Raw genomic sequence first — 17,647 nt, forward strand, 5'->3', positions numbered from 1 at the left:
GCGTAAGTCATTCATTCATTCAGAAATGATCCAACATGTATCTGACTGTAATTCAGGGTAATAAACTCCAACTGTTGAGATACATTTACAGAAGCCTTGGGGCACTTTATTTTCCATTATCTTCACGTGGGAGTTGACTGAACCACATTTTGATTAATATTTGAATTGATTTATGTTTGTGATGCGAGACGTGTTTTCGGAAAGAGAGAAAAAAAACAGTGTCTGCTTTGAACCAAAGATCTGAGAAGATCTCAACAGCGTCAATATTCTAACCTTAAAGTTATGCAATAGTTAAAATACATTTTTGAAAATGTCATTTGTAAATGTCATCGCAAACCCCAAAGTTAATGTAGCTCAAAATCTTCACTTAAAAAGATCTCACTAACTTTCATGCAGGAGAAGCCTTGTATTTCATAAAAGTGCCTATGTTTGAAAAAGTCAGACATTAAAACAAAAATCTGTTTGGTGTGTATGTCTGTATTTAAATTCACTGCGCCATCCCATAGACACACATCACCCCAGTTTTAAAATTTCAACACCAAAGTTTATTTTTTTGGTAAGATAAATTGGTTCCCTAACAATTTTACTCTTCCTTCCTGACTCATTCAGCCAAATAGACGCCATACATTCTAAGCCTTGATACATGCTGTCTAGCATAACATTGTTTATAATGCAGTACTTTGCTCAAAATACGTTGTATTCAATTGGCATTCTCAGATATTACAATACATTCTTATTAAAACCACATTATGTTGTTTTGACAAGAAATAAGAAGATAAATACAGTATTTGAAAGCAAAACTTGTACAAAATATACACAGGAATAATGATGTAAAAAAACAAGTCTACAATTTAAACAGTGAAAAAAGTGGTATAGTTCTGCCAAACATTTAATTTGACGAGTCCCAAGGAAATATTTGATCTCTTAACACACCATTTATTCAGGATAACTCTATGAACAATTTAGTGATGTAAATTTCCAACTCTTATAAATGGGAATAAATCTATAAAGACAGTACTTAGTCTGATGTGATACTGGACGGCATGACATTGCTTTTTTTTTTTAAATTATTATTATTATTATTTATGAACCCAAAGGATGGAATGGAAAAAAAACCCAACTATACAGATTTGGAAGTGCAGCATTTTAAATGTCCCAACTATGAGACAAATTAAAATGTACAGGTGGAATGATCTTTTATCAGATATCGCTGACATGATGAAAGACGGTCACAGCTGTGGCCCGTTAAGACGACTTGATGTTGGCGGTCAACATGGGTCGGAGATTACGCATGGTCACACCTAACTCGTATCAGGAGAGTTGTCACCTGACTCGATTTAAAGTGGACTAAAGAGGATTTGTCGAGTTTCTCTCTTGGCGCTACTAGGTACAGAGCCCTGAGGTGACTTATGTCATTTTGGTGCCATACATATAAAAACATTGAACTGAACTGATACTGAAATCTGCTCATATGTAAAGCATTTTGTAATATCGATGTGTAGGACAAAATGTCAGTGTTGCTCCTTTTGCCATTGTGGAAAAAGTGTTGTAAAAAATACTTGAAGATTCTTTAGCATTCCAACCTACAAGATGACTAATAAAAGGTTCAAAAAGTATGGGAGGACAGGAGCAAAAACTGTAATGTAGAGGAGTAAAGGCCAAAGTTCCATAACAGCAGAAGAGGCAGTTCTTTAAAGAATTGATTTCAAAAATTGATTCAGCTAAAAATACACACCGTGTCTATTTGAAATCCTCATCATTCATCTTCATCCTCGCTATCAGAATCTTCTTTTTTCTTCTCGCTCTCCTTGGGAGGGCTGACAGGGGGAGGAAGGTCCAGCCGAGCCCAGGTCATCGGCTCGGACTTCTTCATGACGACCTCGATCTTGGCTGCCATCATGTTCACCATACTTTTACTCACATCTATCACCTACGAGGAATGGAAGAGGTGACAAATGAGTGGCTTAACAAACCGGTGGTAAAAATGTTGATCTACACACCTTGTTTTCAAAGCAAAAATGTCTGCTCTGATAAAAATATAACCAATGAGACCTATATCAACTCTGTCAGTGGACGTTAGCTGGCTGGCTCCACACAGAGGAGTCTCCAGTCAAGATTTGTTTAAAAAGAATTGAAATAAGGCATTTTACTGTAAGATTAACAGTAAGCTAAGTGATGTTTGCAGGCTGCCCAAGTAGAGCCTTCGTATATTAAGTTATTTGTAGCCATTAATTGACAAAACATTCTGGGCATTCCCGGGGATATTTCTATACATCCATCTTGCTTTGACATTGAGTAGCTATGATGTTACAATGGCATCTAAATTTGGTACCAAATGACATGGTATTTCTTGAAAGAAGAAGTATGGAAGCAGTTCAGTTGGTGCCATTAAAGTATCAAAGTTCTGTACCCAGCCCTAACAGTTCAAAGTTCGTATTAAGTAATGGTTTATAGACGGGCAGAAAGGACGACTGAATCACCAATACAAAGGTTTCTGGTGTAGATCAGTAGCACATCCAATGATAAAACGTATATTATGATTCATGAAAGTTAATGCAACTTATACTGTGTGGTATCTTGAATGCAGAACAAAAAAAATTATATACTGTTCATTCAAATGGGCATTGAGCATCAGAATGAGATTGAGACTACTTACTCCCCACAAGCTGATTTTCTGCTCAAATTCCTTCTCTCCCTCAAATATAACGTGGATGTTGAGCTGAAGAAGAAAAGAGAAAAACAACATTAGATTGAGAAGAACAAAACACAAAACTTATCCTGACGGCCTATAGTTAGTATCCCTCACCATGGTGCTGTTGGCGTCCACATAGCTGAGCTCCGGAATGCCATTCTTGGCGTAGATAGAAATGATGACCTGTGTGCCGGTTTGGTGCCAGTCGAACCGACACGGTACCACCTTCTTATCCTGCGAGAACATTTTTTAAAACCACAAGTGTTCAGCATTGTCGCCGCTGTGTTCACCAAACACCACTAGATGGAGTTGCAGCTTACGCTCTTTGATACTCACTTTCACACATAAAATGATCATTTGCTGTCAAGCCGGCACACCTACCTCATCTTTTTTCCTCCATAGATGTGTTCCCTTGGTACAGCCCTCTTGAGAGAGGAAGGTGTTAAAGTCTGAAGTTTTCCTCTTGCAGCAGCTCCAGTATTTCATCCTGGAGAGGCAGGAAAAACACAACACCCACTGGATTTTTAGCAGTCAATAACTTGTCACTCAAGAGAACAAGTAAACAAGACTAACAGGAAGAATAACAGGAAAGTACTAATGCTTCTTTCTCCTGATTCTTTTACAGCTTGGCACTAAATAAAATATCTACTATTTTCATGTCAATACAGTGAAACACACGGGTGGAAAAGTAAGGACTTTTAAGTTTGAATTTAAACTTCTTTACATAATAAGATACTAAAATTGTCAATGACACCAACCCTTCATGGAAGATGGGAAATCCAGAGTGGTATGAGCACACATCAGAATCACTTGCAGGTCCATCAAAACTCTGAAGATAACAACAAAAGTGACGTTCAAAAGACTGAAACAGGTCATTACAAATAATGCAATTAAGGAACACGTATGGCTACTAGCTTGTCCTCAACAATTACAACTTTTCATTAATAGTTAAAGAAACCCCAATTTGAACACCTACGTCTGACACTTTCATCTTTTTGCAGATGAAGGAATGCACATGAATCAATGCCTCGAATTAACTGCTTATTAAAGTCTAAAGTCAATTTTTGAATATAATTGCAACGGTAGAGTTCAAAGTATCATTGTCAGGAAAAATAACTAATTCCCTGTTAAAAGACCAAGAAAGTAGCAATTTAGGCCCCAACAGATTAATAAACTAAAAGCAGGCCGCCCTTGAGAGAATGTCTTACGGCTTTCAATCAAATCAGTTGAAGTACAATTATGTAAATCATTAAAGTCCCACTCCGAGCCTCTACCAAACACGTCAATGTAAATTCTCCTCACAATTTATGTTCTAATCTTGGGGTTTCTGCTCTGACAGGCCAGATTAGCTTGAGCAAAAAACAACAACTTCCATGCGTCTCAGAGAACATGTGGAGGTGGAGGGAAATTATTTATTTCCCCTTACCCAAAGTGTGCAGTTCAGTTGGGATCTTATTTTATGTTATTTAAGCTCGGATCATCATTTGTTGTTGTTTTTATTTAACGACATATGTTGATATTTTTTTTAGATTTTGTTTAACTATATGAACCACATTTGACCTCAAAATTTGGTTACAATTCAAAATTTGGCCAAAACTCCAGAGGTTTGATAATGATAAGAGATTTTTTTTTCTTTTTTTTTACTCAATTCAAAGCCAAACAATTTATTTCAGAGTATTTCTGTTATACAGTGATAAATTCACGTACTTTGGTACATCCTCCGTTTTTACAGGGTGTTCCAACTTTGATCTCATCGCCATCTTCCTCTAGAAAGACAGACAGAAATAGACGAAGAATTTATAACCACGAAGAGTGTTTAAAAAAAACAAACAACAACAAAAAAAAACAGTTAAAATGTGTTGCCCTCTGCCTGTCAGCTTAAACTCAAATGCCAGGATGTGAATGACACAGGTGGGTGACGGCAAATTCCCAGTGGCCATCCATTTCTTCGTTCTACTGTCAACATGACCTCCCTGTCTACTATAACATGCACAGGATGGATGCTTTTCTAAAATGAAGATTACCAACATGAGAAAAACAAGAAAGAGTAAAGGGGAGAAACAGGAGACGTTCTGCTCTCACCTTTAAGATCGGCAACATTTTCAGATAGCTTCAGTTTCTCCAGAGCCTGCTTCAGAGAAGCAGAGATTTTGTGCTGGAATCTGACCATTGGCTCATCAGCTCTGCAAACAATAACAAACATATTAGGAATGAACCCATGATAAAGGCTAAGAAGACATGCTTTTCATGTGTTAAAACAATTTGTCCTTTAAGAAATAAATGATTGGCAACTTCCATTCAGAATTAGGTCTCTTGTGCAAAGCCAGCCTGAAAGCCATGTGAAGGGAGTTTTACAATCCACTGGTAATTGCTTCATCCGGTGCCAGCACACTTTCCTTTGAACTCCGGTGGAACGTACCGGATAGGTACGGTTAAAAGGTTAAAAGACCAGAGAATACTAACCGTTCATACATTTGATAGTTCACGAACTCAGAACACGATATAGTCCATGGATCTAAAAGCTTACAGTATTAATTTGGAATCCCTGTGGATGCACTCAGAAGAAAGCGTATTTTTCTTACTCTTAGCACTTAAAAAAAAAAAAAAAAAAAAAAAAATCCATTAAATATAGCGTGAAAAAACAAAGCTGATGTCATGTTTTGACAACATAGATTTTGAGTACAAGATAAACATTTTGCAACTCCAAAATCAGTTCTGCTATACTTATAAAGGCATACTGCACACAAAAAAAAAAAATCAGGGCTTCGGATATTTCTTTGGTATCAATTACATTATAAAAAAAAAATGTGGTCAACCTCGGTCTGCGTATCGCCTCCTGAGGTTTTGGTGCAGAAATGATGTACTCATTAAACTTTGTTTTTTGGTCTAAGTCTTTCTTTTCTCCCGATGATGTCCCATCTGGTTTCACTGGCTCAGGGGGCTTTTCATTGTTGTGGGGACCTTTTGTACAGCCCTGTGAGGAGAAAAATCACTATGTTGGAGTCACAAACAATAAGCATTCGGGCCAATATGTTCACAGCAAAGTGGCAGTCAATATCTATGGAAACAATAGACAATGAAGACATGACCGTGGAGAGTGAGGAAAAAAATATGATTAAAATAGAAAAACTCACAACAATGCTGAGGAAGTCTGAGAAGTCAGTAGTTCTTCTCTTGCAGCAGGACCATCCCTGAAGGAAGTTAGAGACGTTAACTTTGACCAGATAACAGGACAAAATCCTGGCCGTGCATTTTCAGGCATTTTACCTTCAAGGCATCGTGGAATACTGGGACTCCTGGATGATAGGTGCAACCATCTGTCAAAATAAAATGCATTTTTGTTAAAAAAAAAAAAAAAAAAAAAAAAAAATTACAAAAATGGGTAAACAGTCACCATTCTCATATAATACTACATATTTTTTTCTCCAAGTATACAAGTCCTGAGTATAGTTTTAGGATGGTAGTTTGTGAATGTTTAAGGGCTCTATCAGTCACTTTTAACCGTGAGAATCGGTGCCATCCCTTTCTTGTAAAAGCAGCACAACATCAGTGATTTCTTGTCCGCACTTGCCTCTCCTTTCATCGCTCAAAAGATTTGGGTCAGCGGTGTCAAATGCTGACTTCCCGCGTTCCCCGTCAAAATGACTTGCTGCAGACTAAGGTGCTTATGGTTGGACAGCGAGGAGACAACAAAGTAGGATGATGTCATTTTAGACATGGGAGAGCAAAAAGTGACACTGGTTTGTTATTGCAGGTAAGTGTAATATTTCTAGGATCATTTGATGGCTGTTTGGGGTCAAGTCTGTCACTAACAGTGTTTATCAAAATATGCACAGGTACATGCAAAGTTTTAAGGCGTATTGTCAAGGATTAGGACTTGACAAGTATAGATATATGACTGTAAAATTTAAGGATTATACCACACATAAAACTAACTAATTTCTCTCTCGTTGAGGACAGTTTAATAGTTAATTGTAATGACATCATAGTATGTAATAAAGAGTTGGACAATCCTTTTCAGAGCATCTTCAGAGCAACAAAACTAACAGAGAGACAGCGAAAGACAATAATTGGATACAACTAAAAAAGACCAAAGACTTGGCGAACCAAAGACACGAAGAATAAACAGAATTTCACTTGGGTAATATAAAATGGTTGTGTTTTTCAACGGCACTTGAGAAAAAGAATATTTTGAAAAAAACTTCCACTGTCTTCTCAGAAGTGATCAAATCCGAGCTTGTAAATTTACAGCACACAAAATACATGAATACATCTTTAGCTTGATTTTTGGTGAATTAATAGGAAATATTTACTAAACTCTGCTTTTGTCCAAAGAAAAAAAGTTTTACAAATGGAAGCGAAGTCGAAAACAAAAAGCATATTTGAAAATGACACGGCGTATGAAAATTGATATGAATATAATTTCAAACCCACGGGATTCATGATATACTTGAGTTTGCATCAGAGTTTGATGAACCATAAATAAAAAGTACTGAATATATTTTGTCAAGTGTTCAGAGCTAGCCTAAAACACAAATCACATTGGAGAGCAGAAAGGGATGTGTTGCCATACACCATAAATCAAACATTTTCCTCACAGTACAGCCCGACCCGTGCCTCTTCTGTGCTACTGCCTTGGATACACCTCTTAGACACCCTTAAAAGTAATACTAATAATTCACTCTACTGTTATGAAAAAGAGGCATCCTATTAAAATGTAAATGAGACCGGACTCCTGCTTTGAGTATCTATCTGATAATACAGAGTTGGATTACTTGACGACAGAGGAGAACAAATTTAAAGAAAGGAAATGAGGGACTCATGGCCTGAGGACAACAATACTACTTTGAAAGTTTCATTATATTTAAATCAGTGGCTTAACAAACAATGGTCTCTTTGACAAATTCATTATTATAATATCAAATAAGGAAATGTACTATCAAAATGATCTACTTAGACAACTTTATAGGGGTTTCACTTGGTTACTTTAAATGTACATTTCATAAACACAATAAATTTATAATTTCATTTTTTTTTAATGTTAATCTCTACTTGTGTGGACAATTCATAATCCTAGATTGAACATTTCACAAGTAAAAACAGGATGATTTACACCAAAAACTGACTGCCAACTTGGAAAGACCGAGACAACCACGGCATCTTTTGTATTTCTTGAGGACATATTAGTCAAAAATAGGAGAAGAGGTAATGGACAAAATAAAACCGTTTGTGGTGGTGTTTCATGGCAATTTTTGTCACATTAAATTAAGGATTAAGTCACTATTTTTAAAAGGAATATGCTATGTAACCATATCATGTCTACATTTCTCAAATGCTGCTCTCACTTTCACAAATCAATGTCTAACTGCTGGTAGCAGACAGTGTGGGTTCAAAGTATACTTTCCTCAGGCATAAGCCCTTCTGGCTGTAGGGAAAAGGATTATGACGAATACATCTTCTTTCCATTTCTTACGCATCTCAGATTTTGCATCTCCGAGTGCTGAAGGGTAGACATGCCATAAATGAGGTTTGTAATTACAAACTCTCTATGGCAACATAGGGGTGTTTGTACATTAGGCCTGAAAGTGTGGTGCAGTGAAACCCTTAAATCTAATAATGCATTTGCAAACAGAAAAAAAAAAAACAACAACTAAGTAACGTAACACATCTTCAACAGTTTTATCAACAACAAGCATGCCGTCATGTTTATCACTTTTTTATTATCCCCCGACATAATTTCCGTTGTAGTCTGTGCTGGTTGCTGCGTTGCTGTATACGCTTCAGTATTTGGTAGTGTTTTCTGTATTTACTAGCCTGGCTCTGCCCATCTATTGCTCATAGATTCAGCGTTCGCTGTGATTGTAGTTTGGAAACCTTGTTCGCATGAAGGTTTGCTCAGCCACCGTGAAGGGCAAACTAATGAACAACCAGAGGGGGTGCCTACATGTAATGGAGTTGAAGTCAAGCCATTTGTTTGTAAATGCAGTTTCAACAATGGTGGCGGTGACAGCATTAGATGAGGTGGTAAAAGTGCTAGGAGATATCAAGGAATTAATTAAAGAGTCTGCAATGCTCATTTACCAAAATGGCATAGCATTCTGCTCATATTCAGGACGTCGTTTACAATATTGTTTGCAGCTTGATGAGTTTCAGCTGGCATCATATGCCATATGGTGGTCAACGGCAATTAGGTAAAGGGTATTCTCTAATAGTTTAAAAAAAAATGAACCAGATGTCTACGCCCATTAAGATATCACAACTGTAAACAATCTCCAATGGAGCAGAACCAGACTCTTTTATCAATTCACAAGCTGAATTTGCATCTGGTAATACCAGGCTATGTACAGGCAACACAAGACGTGTCAAAGGTTTGATCGTGTTTTCTCCATTTACAACATACTTCAGTATTTTATAGCATTCAGAGTCGCCCGCACCCGTTTCGTCTCCTTGAATATGTTGTCTCGAGTTGTGGTGCACTGTAGGTTGTACGTTATTGTAGTGTCGGGGCTGTGGTGATTATTATTTTTTAACATAACAAGTGCTTCGTGATACCACTGGTGCCTTTAATTGGGCTTACATCTCTTGACTGGGCATCCATTGCACGGGGAGCTGTTGGAAAAATGAACCAAATGAGTGGAGATGTAAACCACTTAATAACCAGCCTGCTGGACGTGGATGTCGTGATGTACTGTAGTTGGCTGCTGGACGAAGTACATAACACACGTGGGTTATTCCTGTGAGAGAGTTGAACCACAGGGGACTTCCTGTTTAATCGGGACTTTGCCGTGTTTTGAATTGTTAAAAAAAAAAAAAAAGGTGATTTAACCGTTTTCACAATAACGTTGTGTCCGTAAGGGAAATTGACCGTAGATAAGTTTACTTGTGACAAAAGCGCGAAACGACAGTATTTTTTGGGGGGAACTTTAAACCGCATATCTTGTGCCCTGTCCAAACAATGGTCCCGGGAAGTCCGGCGTTACCTTCTAACCCTGCTAACAGGAGCTCAACATGCTAACACCGCGATAGCGTCAGCTCACAGGAGGCCCACGTGTTTGTTAGCTGCCAGGGTTAAACAAGCTGCAGCAGTGTGACAGAATAAACTGTGTCGGGACCAGCCAGTTAACATCAGGTTAGCTACGCGGGTCCACCGGGCCCGGTCGCTGCGGAACTTTCCAGATGATCAGAGGGTTAGCTTGCTAATACGTCTGGCGACGCGCAGGAGACGGCGATAGTTCACTAAAGCCACTACTCACCGTCTGGGTTATTTTCCGGATCAAATCGCTGTCCGCATCCCTTGTTATAACACAAAACAGACATGGTGGCGGCCGGAACAAGTCGAAACGGTGACCAGATTTCTAACAAACCATTAAAAAAAAAAAGCTCGTGTGTGTGTGTGAGACACAGGAGCCGCAGCCGTTTCCCGAAAGTGTTCCGTACATTGCGCTGGCCACACTTCCGGATGTCGTCGGCTCCACTCGGCAAAGATCGGAGCGTGCCCGCCGCCTCCATCCTGTGCGCGCACCGTGGTCCCACACAAGCGACAACTGATGCTGGCCGCTTTTAAACTTGCGTTAAGCGACATATTCTCTGTATCACCTTTAACCAACCTTCCGGCAAACGACCACTTTAACTGCTGTTAACGTCAGTTTTGTGTTAACTACTGCGGATAAAGCCGTTAAAAGCCGACTGCACCCGGGGTTACAGTAGTCAGGTGCATGAAACTGGGGCATTTAGTTTTACGAGGATGGCTGCAGCCTAGTAGACAACTGCTTGTCGAGAGATGTACAAATGACTTTTCTTTTTCACGCATCACCATCGACTGTTTTTTTTGCATTTTGCCTATTTTTTTTTTTTTTTTTTGTATATATATTTTTTTTTTTAAATCATTGTCGGCGAGAAAATTGGAATGGATATACTTTCATTAATTACAGCGGTTTCGTCTAAAGGTAGGACACTTTGCAATGTGTGAGTGAAGTCTGTGCTAATCCATACTATATTGTCAGTCAAGCGACAGACTGTAGCGACAAATAAACTCGTGGATTATGCACGAAGGCGAGCTTCACTGGATCTGCATCAACATGGGAGACGATAAGTGCACCCCAGGATCTCCCGGGACAGTCTCTCAGTGGGGAATATTTGATTTGAGTCAGTGAAATCTGACAACATTTTTGATGCTGATAACATCGGTCCAGTCGAGAGAATCTCAAAATAATGATCAGGAGTTATCTTAGTTTCTGTTGAAGTTGAATCTTGATCAGGGACAGGCTGCTGTATAATGCATGGGATGTAGCCTATGTGATGCATACAGCAGCCCATATTTTAAAGCATTTGTAATCAAAAGATTATTTTTGTTTTTGTTTGATCATTTTCCTGTACTGTCCTTTGGCAGCTATTAAGTCGGTTTCAACTTTGGCTTTGCGTTGGAGTTGACCTGACGATAATTTTGAAAATTTGCTGTTTCAAAAACTATATAATACATCTAATTAAAAAAAAAAAAAATAAAATAAAATAAAATGTAGCCTAATATTTCCCAGTGCCCATTGAGGTTTTTCAGAGCATGAAATATTTTTTACATGATCCCTTGTGAAAATATCACAGCCCTAGATGTGTCTTTTAGGCACTAGTTTTAGGATTTATATTAACGGTGATTGTTTCTGATCCCTGTTGTTTTATCCGCATGACATGATATGTTTCACTGCAACTGTGTAAGAGTGCTGTTTTGTGATGTGGAATGTTTAAAGACATGCCAATCTGTGCTTCAGAGCCCTTTGGGTGCAGTATTCAGTGTTTGAATGCAAACTGGTAGCACATCATTGAATATGCTATCAACTGCCTGTGATAATCAGTACCCCTGAAATGTCTTTGCAACTTTTTTCCCAGAGTTCCCATCCGATTTTTATCTTGCAGAATACATGTCTCTAACAAATCCTCACCAACTGAATCCAGATGTGGTTTTCTTTGTCATTCTTTCCAAATAGGCTGACTGGATGGAATAATGATGGAGCCTAACCGGTGGGGAAATATGCTTCCTCTACCCAGCTTATTTCTTCTTTTCCATTTTATTTTTTTCTTCTGTTTCCCCTCAACCTATGCCCAGTTCCTGCCTGAACCTAGAGCTGCACAACGCCTGCTGCTGTTCACCCAGCCTGCCTATAATGCTTCCATCTTCGAGAACTCTGCTGCACGAACCTATACCACAAGTGAGGTCAAAATGGGCATCATTCTTGGACCACCAAGGTCTTTAGACATAAAATATTCCATTGAGTCTGGAGACAGCGAAGGCATCTTCCAAGCTGAGGACTTTGTAATGGGAGATTTTAGTTTCATCCGCATATGCACAAATGGAGGAAGTGGTGCCATATTGAATCGGGAGGTACAAGACAATTACACTCTAACAATTAAAGCATCTGCCCAAGGACGCCTAGAGGCTTTAGCCACTGTTTATATCAAGGTCCTGGATACAAATGACCTCCGGCCTCTCTTTTCACCAACCTCCTATTCATTTGTTGTCTCTGAGAGTGCCCTCGTGGGGGCCAGCCTAGGACGTGTAACAGCCACAGATGCTGACGTGGGCTCTAACGGGGAGTTCTACTACTTCTTCAAGAACAGGACAGAACTCTTTGCTGTCCATCCGACCAGTGGGGTCATCACCCTGACGGGTCAACCCAGGATGGACAAACAAGACCGATTTGAGCTGGAGGTACAGGTGGTGGACAGAGGGATGAAACTCTATGGGAACAATGGCATCAGTAGCACCGCTCGACTAGTCATAAATGTGAAGCAGATTAATGAATTTGCTCCTGTTCTCAGTGCCGTCGCTGTTGTTCCTTCCTGGGCAGACAAGGATCCAGTATATGTCATTCTGACTGTGGACGACAAAGACGATGGGTTATCAGGTGATATAGAGTGGGTGACCATCATTGAGGGTGACCCCTTTGAATTGTTTGTGGTTGATCGATTGTCTTTTGGGAATCAGTACAGGGTTAAAACATCTGAATTGGTTAATTGGGACACATTCCCTTATGGCTGCAACTTAACTTTCCAGGCTAAAGACAGAGGTATACCTCCTAGGTTTTCTAATACTCAAGTTGTTCAGTTGTTGGTTACAAAGCCAGACCCAGTGTTGGTGAATTTCGAGAAAGATGTTTATGTAGTGAAGCTGAGTGAAATCGCTCCCCCTGGCACTGTTGTAGAGGTGGTGAAAATCTCCCCAGCTCCTCTAAGTGTCAATTACAGCTTCAGCAGCCTCTCAGATCCAATGTACTTTGATATAAACCCTTTGACTGGAGTTATTATGACCACAAGGCAACTGACAAGGATATCACAAGATTTCATGGTGATGGAAGTATTTGACAGTATCAGTCAGCAGCGAGCAGGGGTCCAAATTACCATAGAAGATGCTAATGACAACCTTCCAGTGTTCAAGAGGCCATCCTATGATATTGCAATCAACGAGAGTTTACCTATAGGCACTGTTGTTCTTGTGGTGTCTGCTGAGGATGATGATAAAGGAGAGAATGGGTATGTAACTCACACAATCAGTGGTGAGGAGTCTCTCCCATTTGCCATAGACCAGGATACAGGGGAGGTGAGGATCACAAGAGATCTGGACTTTGAGTCATCAGATGATATCTATACTTTTGCAGTGCGGGCCTCTGACTGGGGTTCACCCTACAGAAGGGAGAGTGAGGTCAATATCACAATTCGTGTGGTTAATATCAATGACAACTGGCCTCTTTTTGAGAAGGTTTCTTGCAGAGGCATGATAAGCCGAGATTTCCCCGTGAACCAGACGATTGTCACTTTGTCAGCTGTAGACATAGATGAGCTGGGAATGGTGGAGTACAAGATAGTGTCTGGGAATGAGTTTGACTTTTTTTACTTAAGTCAAGACTCTGGGGCCTTGTCATTAAAACGATCATTAGCAGTGGATAGCTTACGAAGTGGGATATTCAACCTAAAAGTAATTGCAACAGATGGAGCATTGTACTCTGATCCTACATTTGTGAATGTATCAGTGGTGAGGGGGAGGATGCCATCCAGGGGATTCAACTGCAAGGAGACCAGGGTAGCCCAGCTGTTGGCAGAAAAAATGCTGGCAAAAGCCTCTGCATTGGCTAGACCAAGACCAGATGAAAAATATACAGACCTTTTCTCTATCAACAGACAGGCTCCACAGTTTGAGGCCTTACCTACAAGCATTCTAGTGAGAGAGGACCTTGCCGTTGGTGCCAGTGTATTTCAGGTGCGAGCGCAAGACGCTGACACAGGCTTCAATGGTCGTGTCCTCTTTTCCATTTCTGATGGTAACAAAGAAAACTGCTTCAATATCAACATGGAGAATGGGCTGATAACTGTATTGGAGCCACTTGACCGTGAGCGATTGGATCGCTACTTCCTTAATATCACCATCTATGATCAGGGTATACCTCAGATGTCCAATTGGAGAATACTGACTGTCATTATTGAGGATGCAAATGATAATGACCCCCAGTTTTATGAGGACAGCTTCTCTGTCCTTGTCTCAGAAAGCTCCGCAATTGGAATAGATGTTATTACCATTACTGCATTTGACAGAGATACAGGTCCAAATGGACAGCTCTCCTACGTAATACTGACCAATGTCCCTCAGTTTGGTATCGACAGTGAAACAGGAAGTGTATTTGTCGCCAGCCATCTGGACAGAGAAACATCCCCAATGTTCACCTTGAAAATTGAAGTGAGAGACAAAGCTGAAAGAGGCACTCGAAGATCGTCTGTGACTACTCTAAGTATAATACTGGAGGATGTGAATGATTGCCCTCCAGCTTTCATCCCGAGCATCTATAGTGCTCGAGTACTTGAGGACCTCCCGCCAGGGGCTGTGATTACGTGGGTGCAGGCACAGGATCCAGACATCGGACCTGGTGGACAAGTCCGATACTCCTTGATTAATGACTTCAATGGCACTTTTGAGGTAGGGGATGTCACAGTTTGCATTTTCTATACTGTCCCATATCTTTTTATTGTCAGTTTATGATGCATGGGATTGGTTATGATGTCATTCTTTGTACAGATCAATGCTAAGAGTGGGGTATTGAGGATTAGGAAGGAGTTGGACTTTGAGAAACAACAGTTTTTCAACCTGACGTTACTTGCTGAGGACAGAGGAATACCCAGCCTGTATAGCCAGACCTTTGTGGAGGTAGAGGTGCGTAAGACACACACACACACGGACAAATTTGGATCAGAACAAATTTTAATCATACATTTACATACAGTTAATTATCAAAAGTCTAATTATTGATAGGATGTGATAATATAAAAATGTCTTCATGTGTTAGCTTTAATTCCCCCCTCTGAGAAGCTAAATTATCCATTTACGAAAAACAATTTTACCAGCCACAGAATGATTTTTATCATGTGGATGTGAGTGGCTGGTGATCATAATTCCATACTGCAGAAACTACACATCTCTGTCAAAATTAAAGTGAACCATTCTATATCCTCAGGTGGTGGATGTCAATGAGAATTTGTATGCACCCTACTTCGCTGACTTTGCTATGAGAGGCTCAGTGAAGGAGAATTCTCGTGCAGGAACAAGTGTCCTGACAGCCAGTGCTAAGGACGATGACAAGGGACGAGACGGTGTATTGAGGTACTCTATCCGAGGAGGCAGTGGACTGGGCACTTTCACCATTGACGAAGATACAGGTGTGACATGATTCATTTTAAAGCTTTTTATGTAAGGTGTAAATTCAATAGCGTTTATTTGAGTCAATGTGCATATGCATTTTAGAGGGAGAGAGGTGAAGAAAGTGTGAGGTATGGTCACAGTTAGTGTGTTGATGGGGCCTCACGTGGGAGCTGTGTACTGGGAGATCATTACTGTAATGAGGGCAGCGTGGCAGCTACACTGGCACGGCCTCGGGCCGCTCAGTACAACTGATCCAGCGCTGCCGGATAACATTGATCAAGGCTCTCCTGCACAGCAACCCCATGCTTTCAAAGTATGGAGAACTCACTGTGACTTATTTAAGGAGGACTGACCCAAAATAAGCACGCGTTCTCTAACTACCCTGAGGTGTCAAAACTGAAGCAGAATACATGTTGATCCACACAAGATGCCATGAGATGATGAAATGAATCCAATGCCCATTATGAAAATAAGACAATTCATATTAGTTCATCATAGGTCATATGAATGAAAGGAAAACTATATGTATGCAACTTAGATGTCAATCTTTAACTGTCAACATTATTAGAAAATTAGGAATTAGCATAATTGAGAAAGATTTATTCCAGTAAAGTAATATTAGTAGACTCGATAGACATTGCTAAGGAAATGCAGAAAATATACAGGCTGCTCCAAAAAAAAGATGAATTTCACAAAATGTTAAACCTGTAATACAACAGCATAAATACATGGACAATGTCTTGCCATTTGCCATATTTCCATCAAGGAAACAGGACTTGTACAGAGATATTTGCTTAAGTATGAGACCCTCCCATAACCTTGCCATCAGTGAAATTTACAAGGGAACTGGCACAGGTTTGAATGAGAACTGTTACTTTTCCTCAATCTGATGCTGAACCTTTCAATCCTAATAGCTCTCTGTGTCTCTATCCATGGTGCTGAAATATCTCAAATTCGAAGCACTGAAATCAGTCGCTTATTCTCTCCTTCCTGCATAATAATTTCTAGTGAATTATATCTATACCACTGATGTTAATGCACTGCCAGGTCCTGTATTGTGCATAAGAAAGTTGAGGTAAGAATTGTGGGAATTTTTAAGGCTCATGGCAGAAGTTTTATTGTTTATAAAAAAGGAGTCTTTAGTATGTCGCTGTTCTGCCTGCTAACAGACCCCACTGAAATTTTAACAAAAAACAAACAAAATTACAGCAATGTAATACGTGCTAGTTATGATGTAATCAGTTATTTTGTAAGTATTTTATTTATATTTTCATAATCTATAGTCACTTGTGTGATAATCACATCTCTAATCCAGTTTTATTTGGTTTTATTAATTGGTAACTAGAGCAACTGTTTGCTTTTCTTCTTCCCATGTGAAAATGTTATTGCCTCTGGTTGCTACTTAAAATAAATAAACAGCTTTTCAAGTAATCGCTGTTTTTATATTGCATTTGATACCATCCACATTTACATTTGAACCTCGTCTCTTATAGCACTGCAAGTCATTATCCAAGAATATAAAAATCCTAATTATGTTGCATAAATGACGTGTTCCATATTTTAAGAAAACCTACTAATCACTGTCTAATTAAGTATCAGCAAAAAGTACTACATTATTATTAAACAATGCATTAGCACTAATAGGCAAACCTTAGAGACTACCTTGTGACTAATCATAAATAGCTTTTGTTGTGAATCTTTCTCCTTATGAATACTCTACATATTGCTTATTGGCGATATACATGCAAATATTTTTGAAAATTGCCACAAGGGCCTAGTAAAAAGGTTTATTTAAACCCCAGTTTGTCACTAGCAAGCTATATGTCTATAGTGCAGTCACTTGTAAAATCAATTGTCACTACCAATGGTAGTGACCAGTGGCTACAAAATAAGTACTTTGGTTAGGTTCAGCCTTTAGAGATATTTTATATAGTGTTTCTCTTCTGGCCTTTCTCCTCACCTCTTGTTACACTCGTCCCTACTGTACATGACTTACACTGGGGGCCTGTATTGACATTTAACTAGGCTAATTAATATTGACTGCAGCTGAGACAGAAACAGATGGACAGTCAGAGAGAATTTTTCTATATGTATATGTACACATTTACATGCTGTCTATACTTTGTTCATTGATGAAAGCAGTGGTACAGTACAGATCCCTACAGGCTTCTGTAATAGCACTTGGAGCTGTTACTCACGTCAGTATTAAAACCTCAGCATGGAGCATCACAGCCAGTGAGAACGTTTATTGAGTGCAGATTTTCCAGGGGAAATCAGAC

The 17,647-nt window shown here is 39.4% G+C and overlaps 2 protein-coding genes across 2 annotated transcripts in view; one reads left to right on the forward strand and one right to left on the reverse strand.

The window, feature by feature from the left end:
* Positions 1 to 80: 80 nt before the first annotated feature.
* chordc1b (cysteine and histidine-rich domain (CHORD) containing 1b) lies at positions 81 to 10,131 on the reverse strand. The gene is made up of 11 exons (XM_069146337.1): positions 9,946 to 10,131; positions 5,960 to 6,009; positions 5,827 to 5,883; positions 5,509 to 5,666; positions 4,775 to 4,875; positions 4,400 to 4,458; positions 3,451 to 3,521; positions 3,074 to 3,179; positions 2,807 to 2,926; positions 2,657 to 2,719; positions 81 to 1,930 (listed from the first exon to the last, which is right to left on the reverse strand). Exons 1-11 carry the CDS (start codon positions 10,007 to 10,009, stop codon positions 1,757 to 1,759), a joined length of 1,023 nt encoding a protein of 340 aa, XP_069002438.1. The 5' UTR covers positions 10,010 to 10,131; the 3' UTR covers positions 81 to 1,756.
* Positions 10,132 to 10,734: 603 nt separating this feature from the next.
* Positions 10,735 to 17,647, forward strand: part of LOC138196005 (protocadherin Fat 3) — a 67,130-nt gene continuing 60,217 nt past the window's right edge. The window contains exons 1-4 of the mRNA XM_069145661.1: positions 10,735 to 10,809; positions 11,790 to 14,648; positions 14,748 to 14,882; positions 15,184 to 15,385. Of these exons, the coding sequence (XP_069001762.1) occupies positions 10,735 to 10,809; positions 11,790 to 14,648; positions 14,748 to 14,882; positions 15,184 to 15,385 (3,271 nt within the window). The remainder of the gene's footprint in view (positions 10,810 to 11,789; positions 14,649 to 14,747; positions 14,883 to 15,183; positions 15,386 to 17,647) is intronic.

The sequence above is a fragment of the Embiotoca jacksoni genome, unplaced genomic scaffold (assembly GCF_022577435.1).
Source record: "Embiotoca jacksoni isolate LCO1_2020_lvr unplaced genomic scaffold, fEmbJac1.0.p SCAF_13, whole genome shotgun sequence".
Lineage (NCBI taxonomy): Eukaryota > Metazoa > Chordata > Actinopteri > Embiotocidae > Embiotoca > Embiotoca jacksoni.

Coding starts and splice junctions, on each gene's coding strand:
- chordc1b (XM_069146337.1), bottom strand. CDS start 10,009: ATGTCTGTTTTGTGTTATAACAAGGGATGCGGACAGCGATTTGATCCG. Junction 5,667..5,826: donor CAGACTTCCTCAGCATTGTT/GTGAGTTTTTCT, acceptor TTCTCCTCACAG/GGCTGTACAAAAGGTCCCCA. Junction 1,931..2,656: donor AGAAAATCAGCTTGTGGGGA/GTAAGTAGTCTC, acceptor CATTCCTCGTAG/GTGATAGATGTGAGTAAAAG.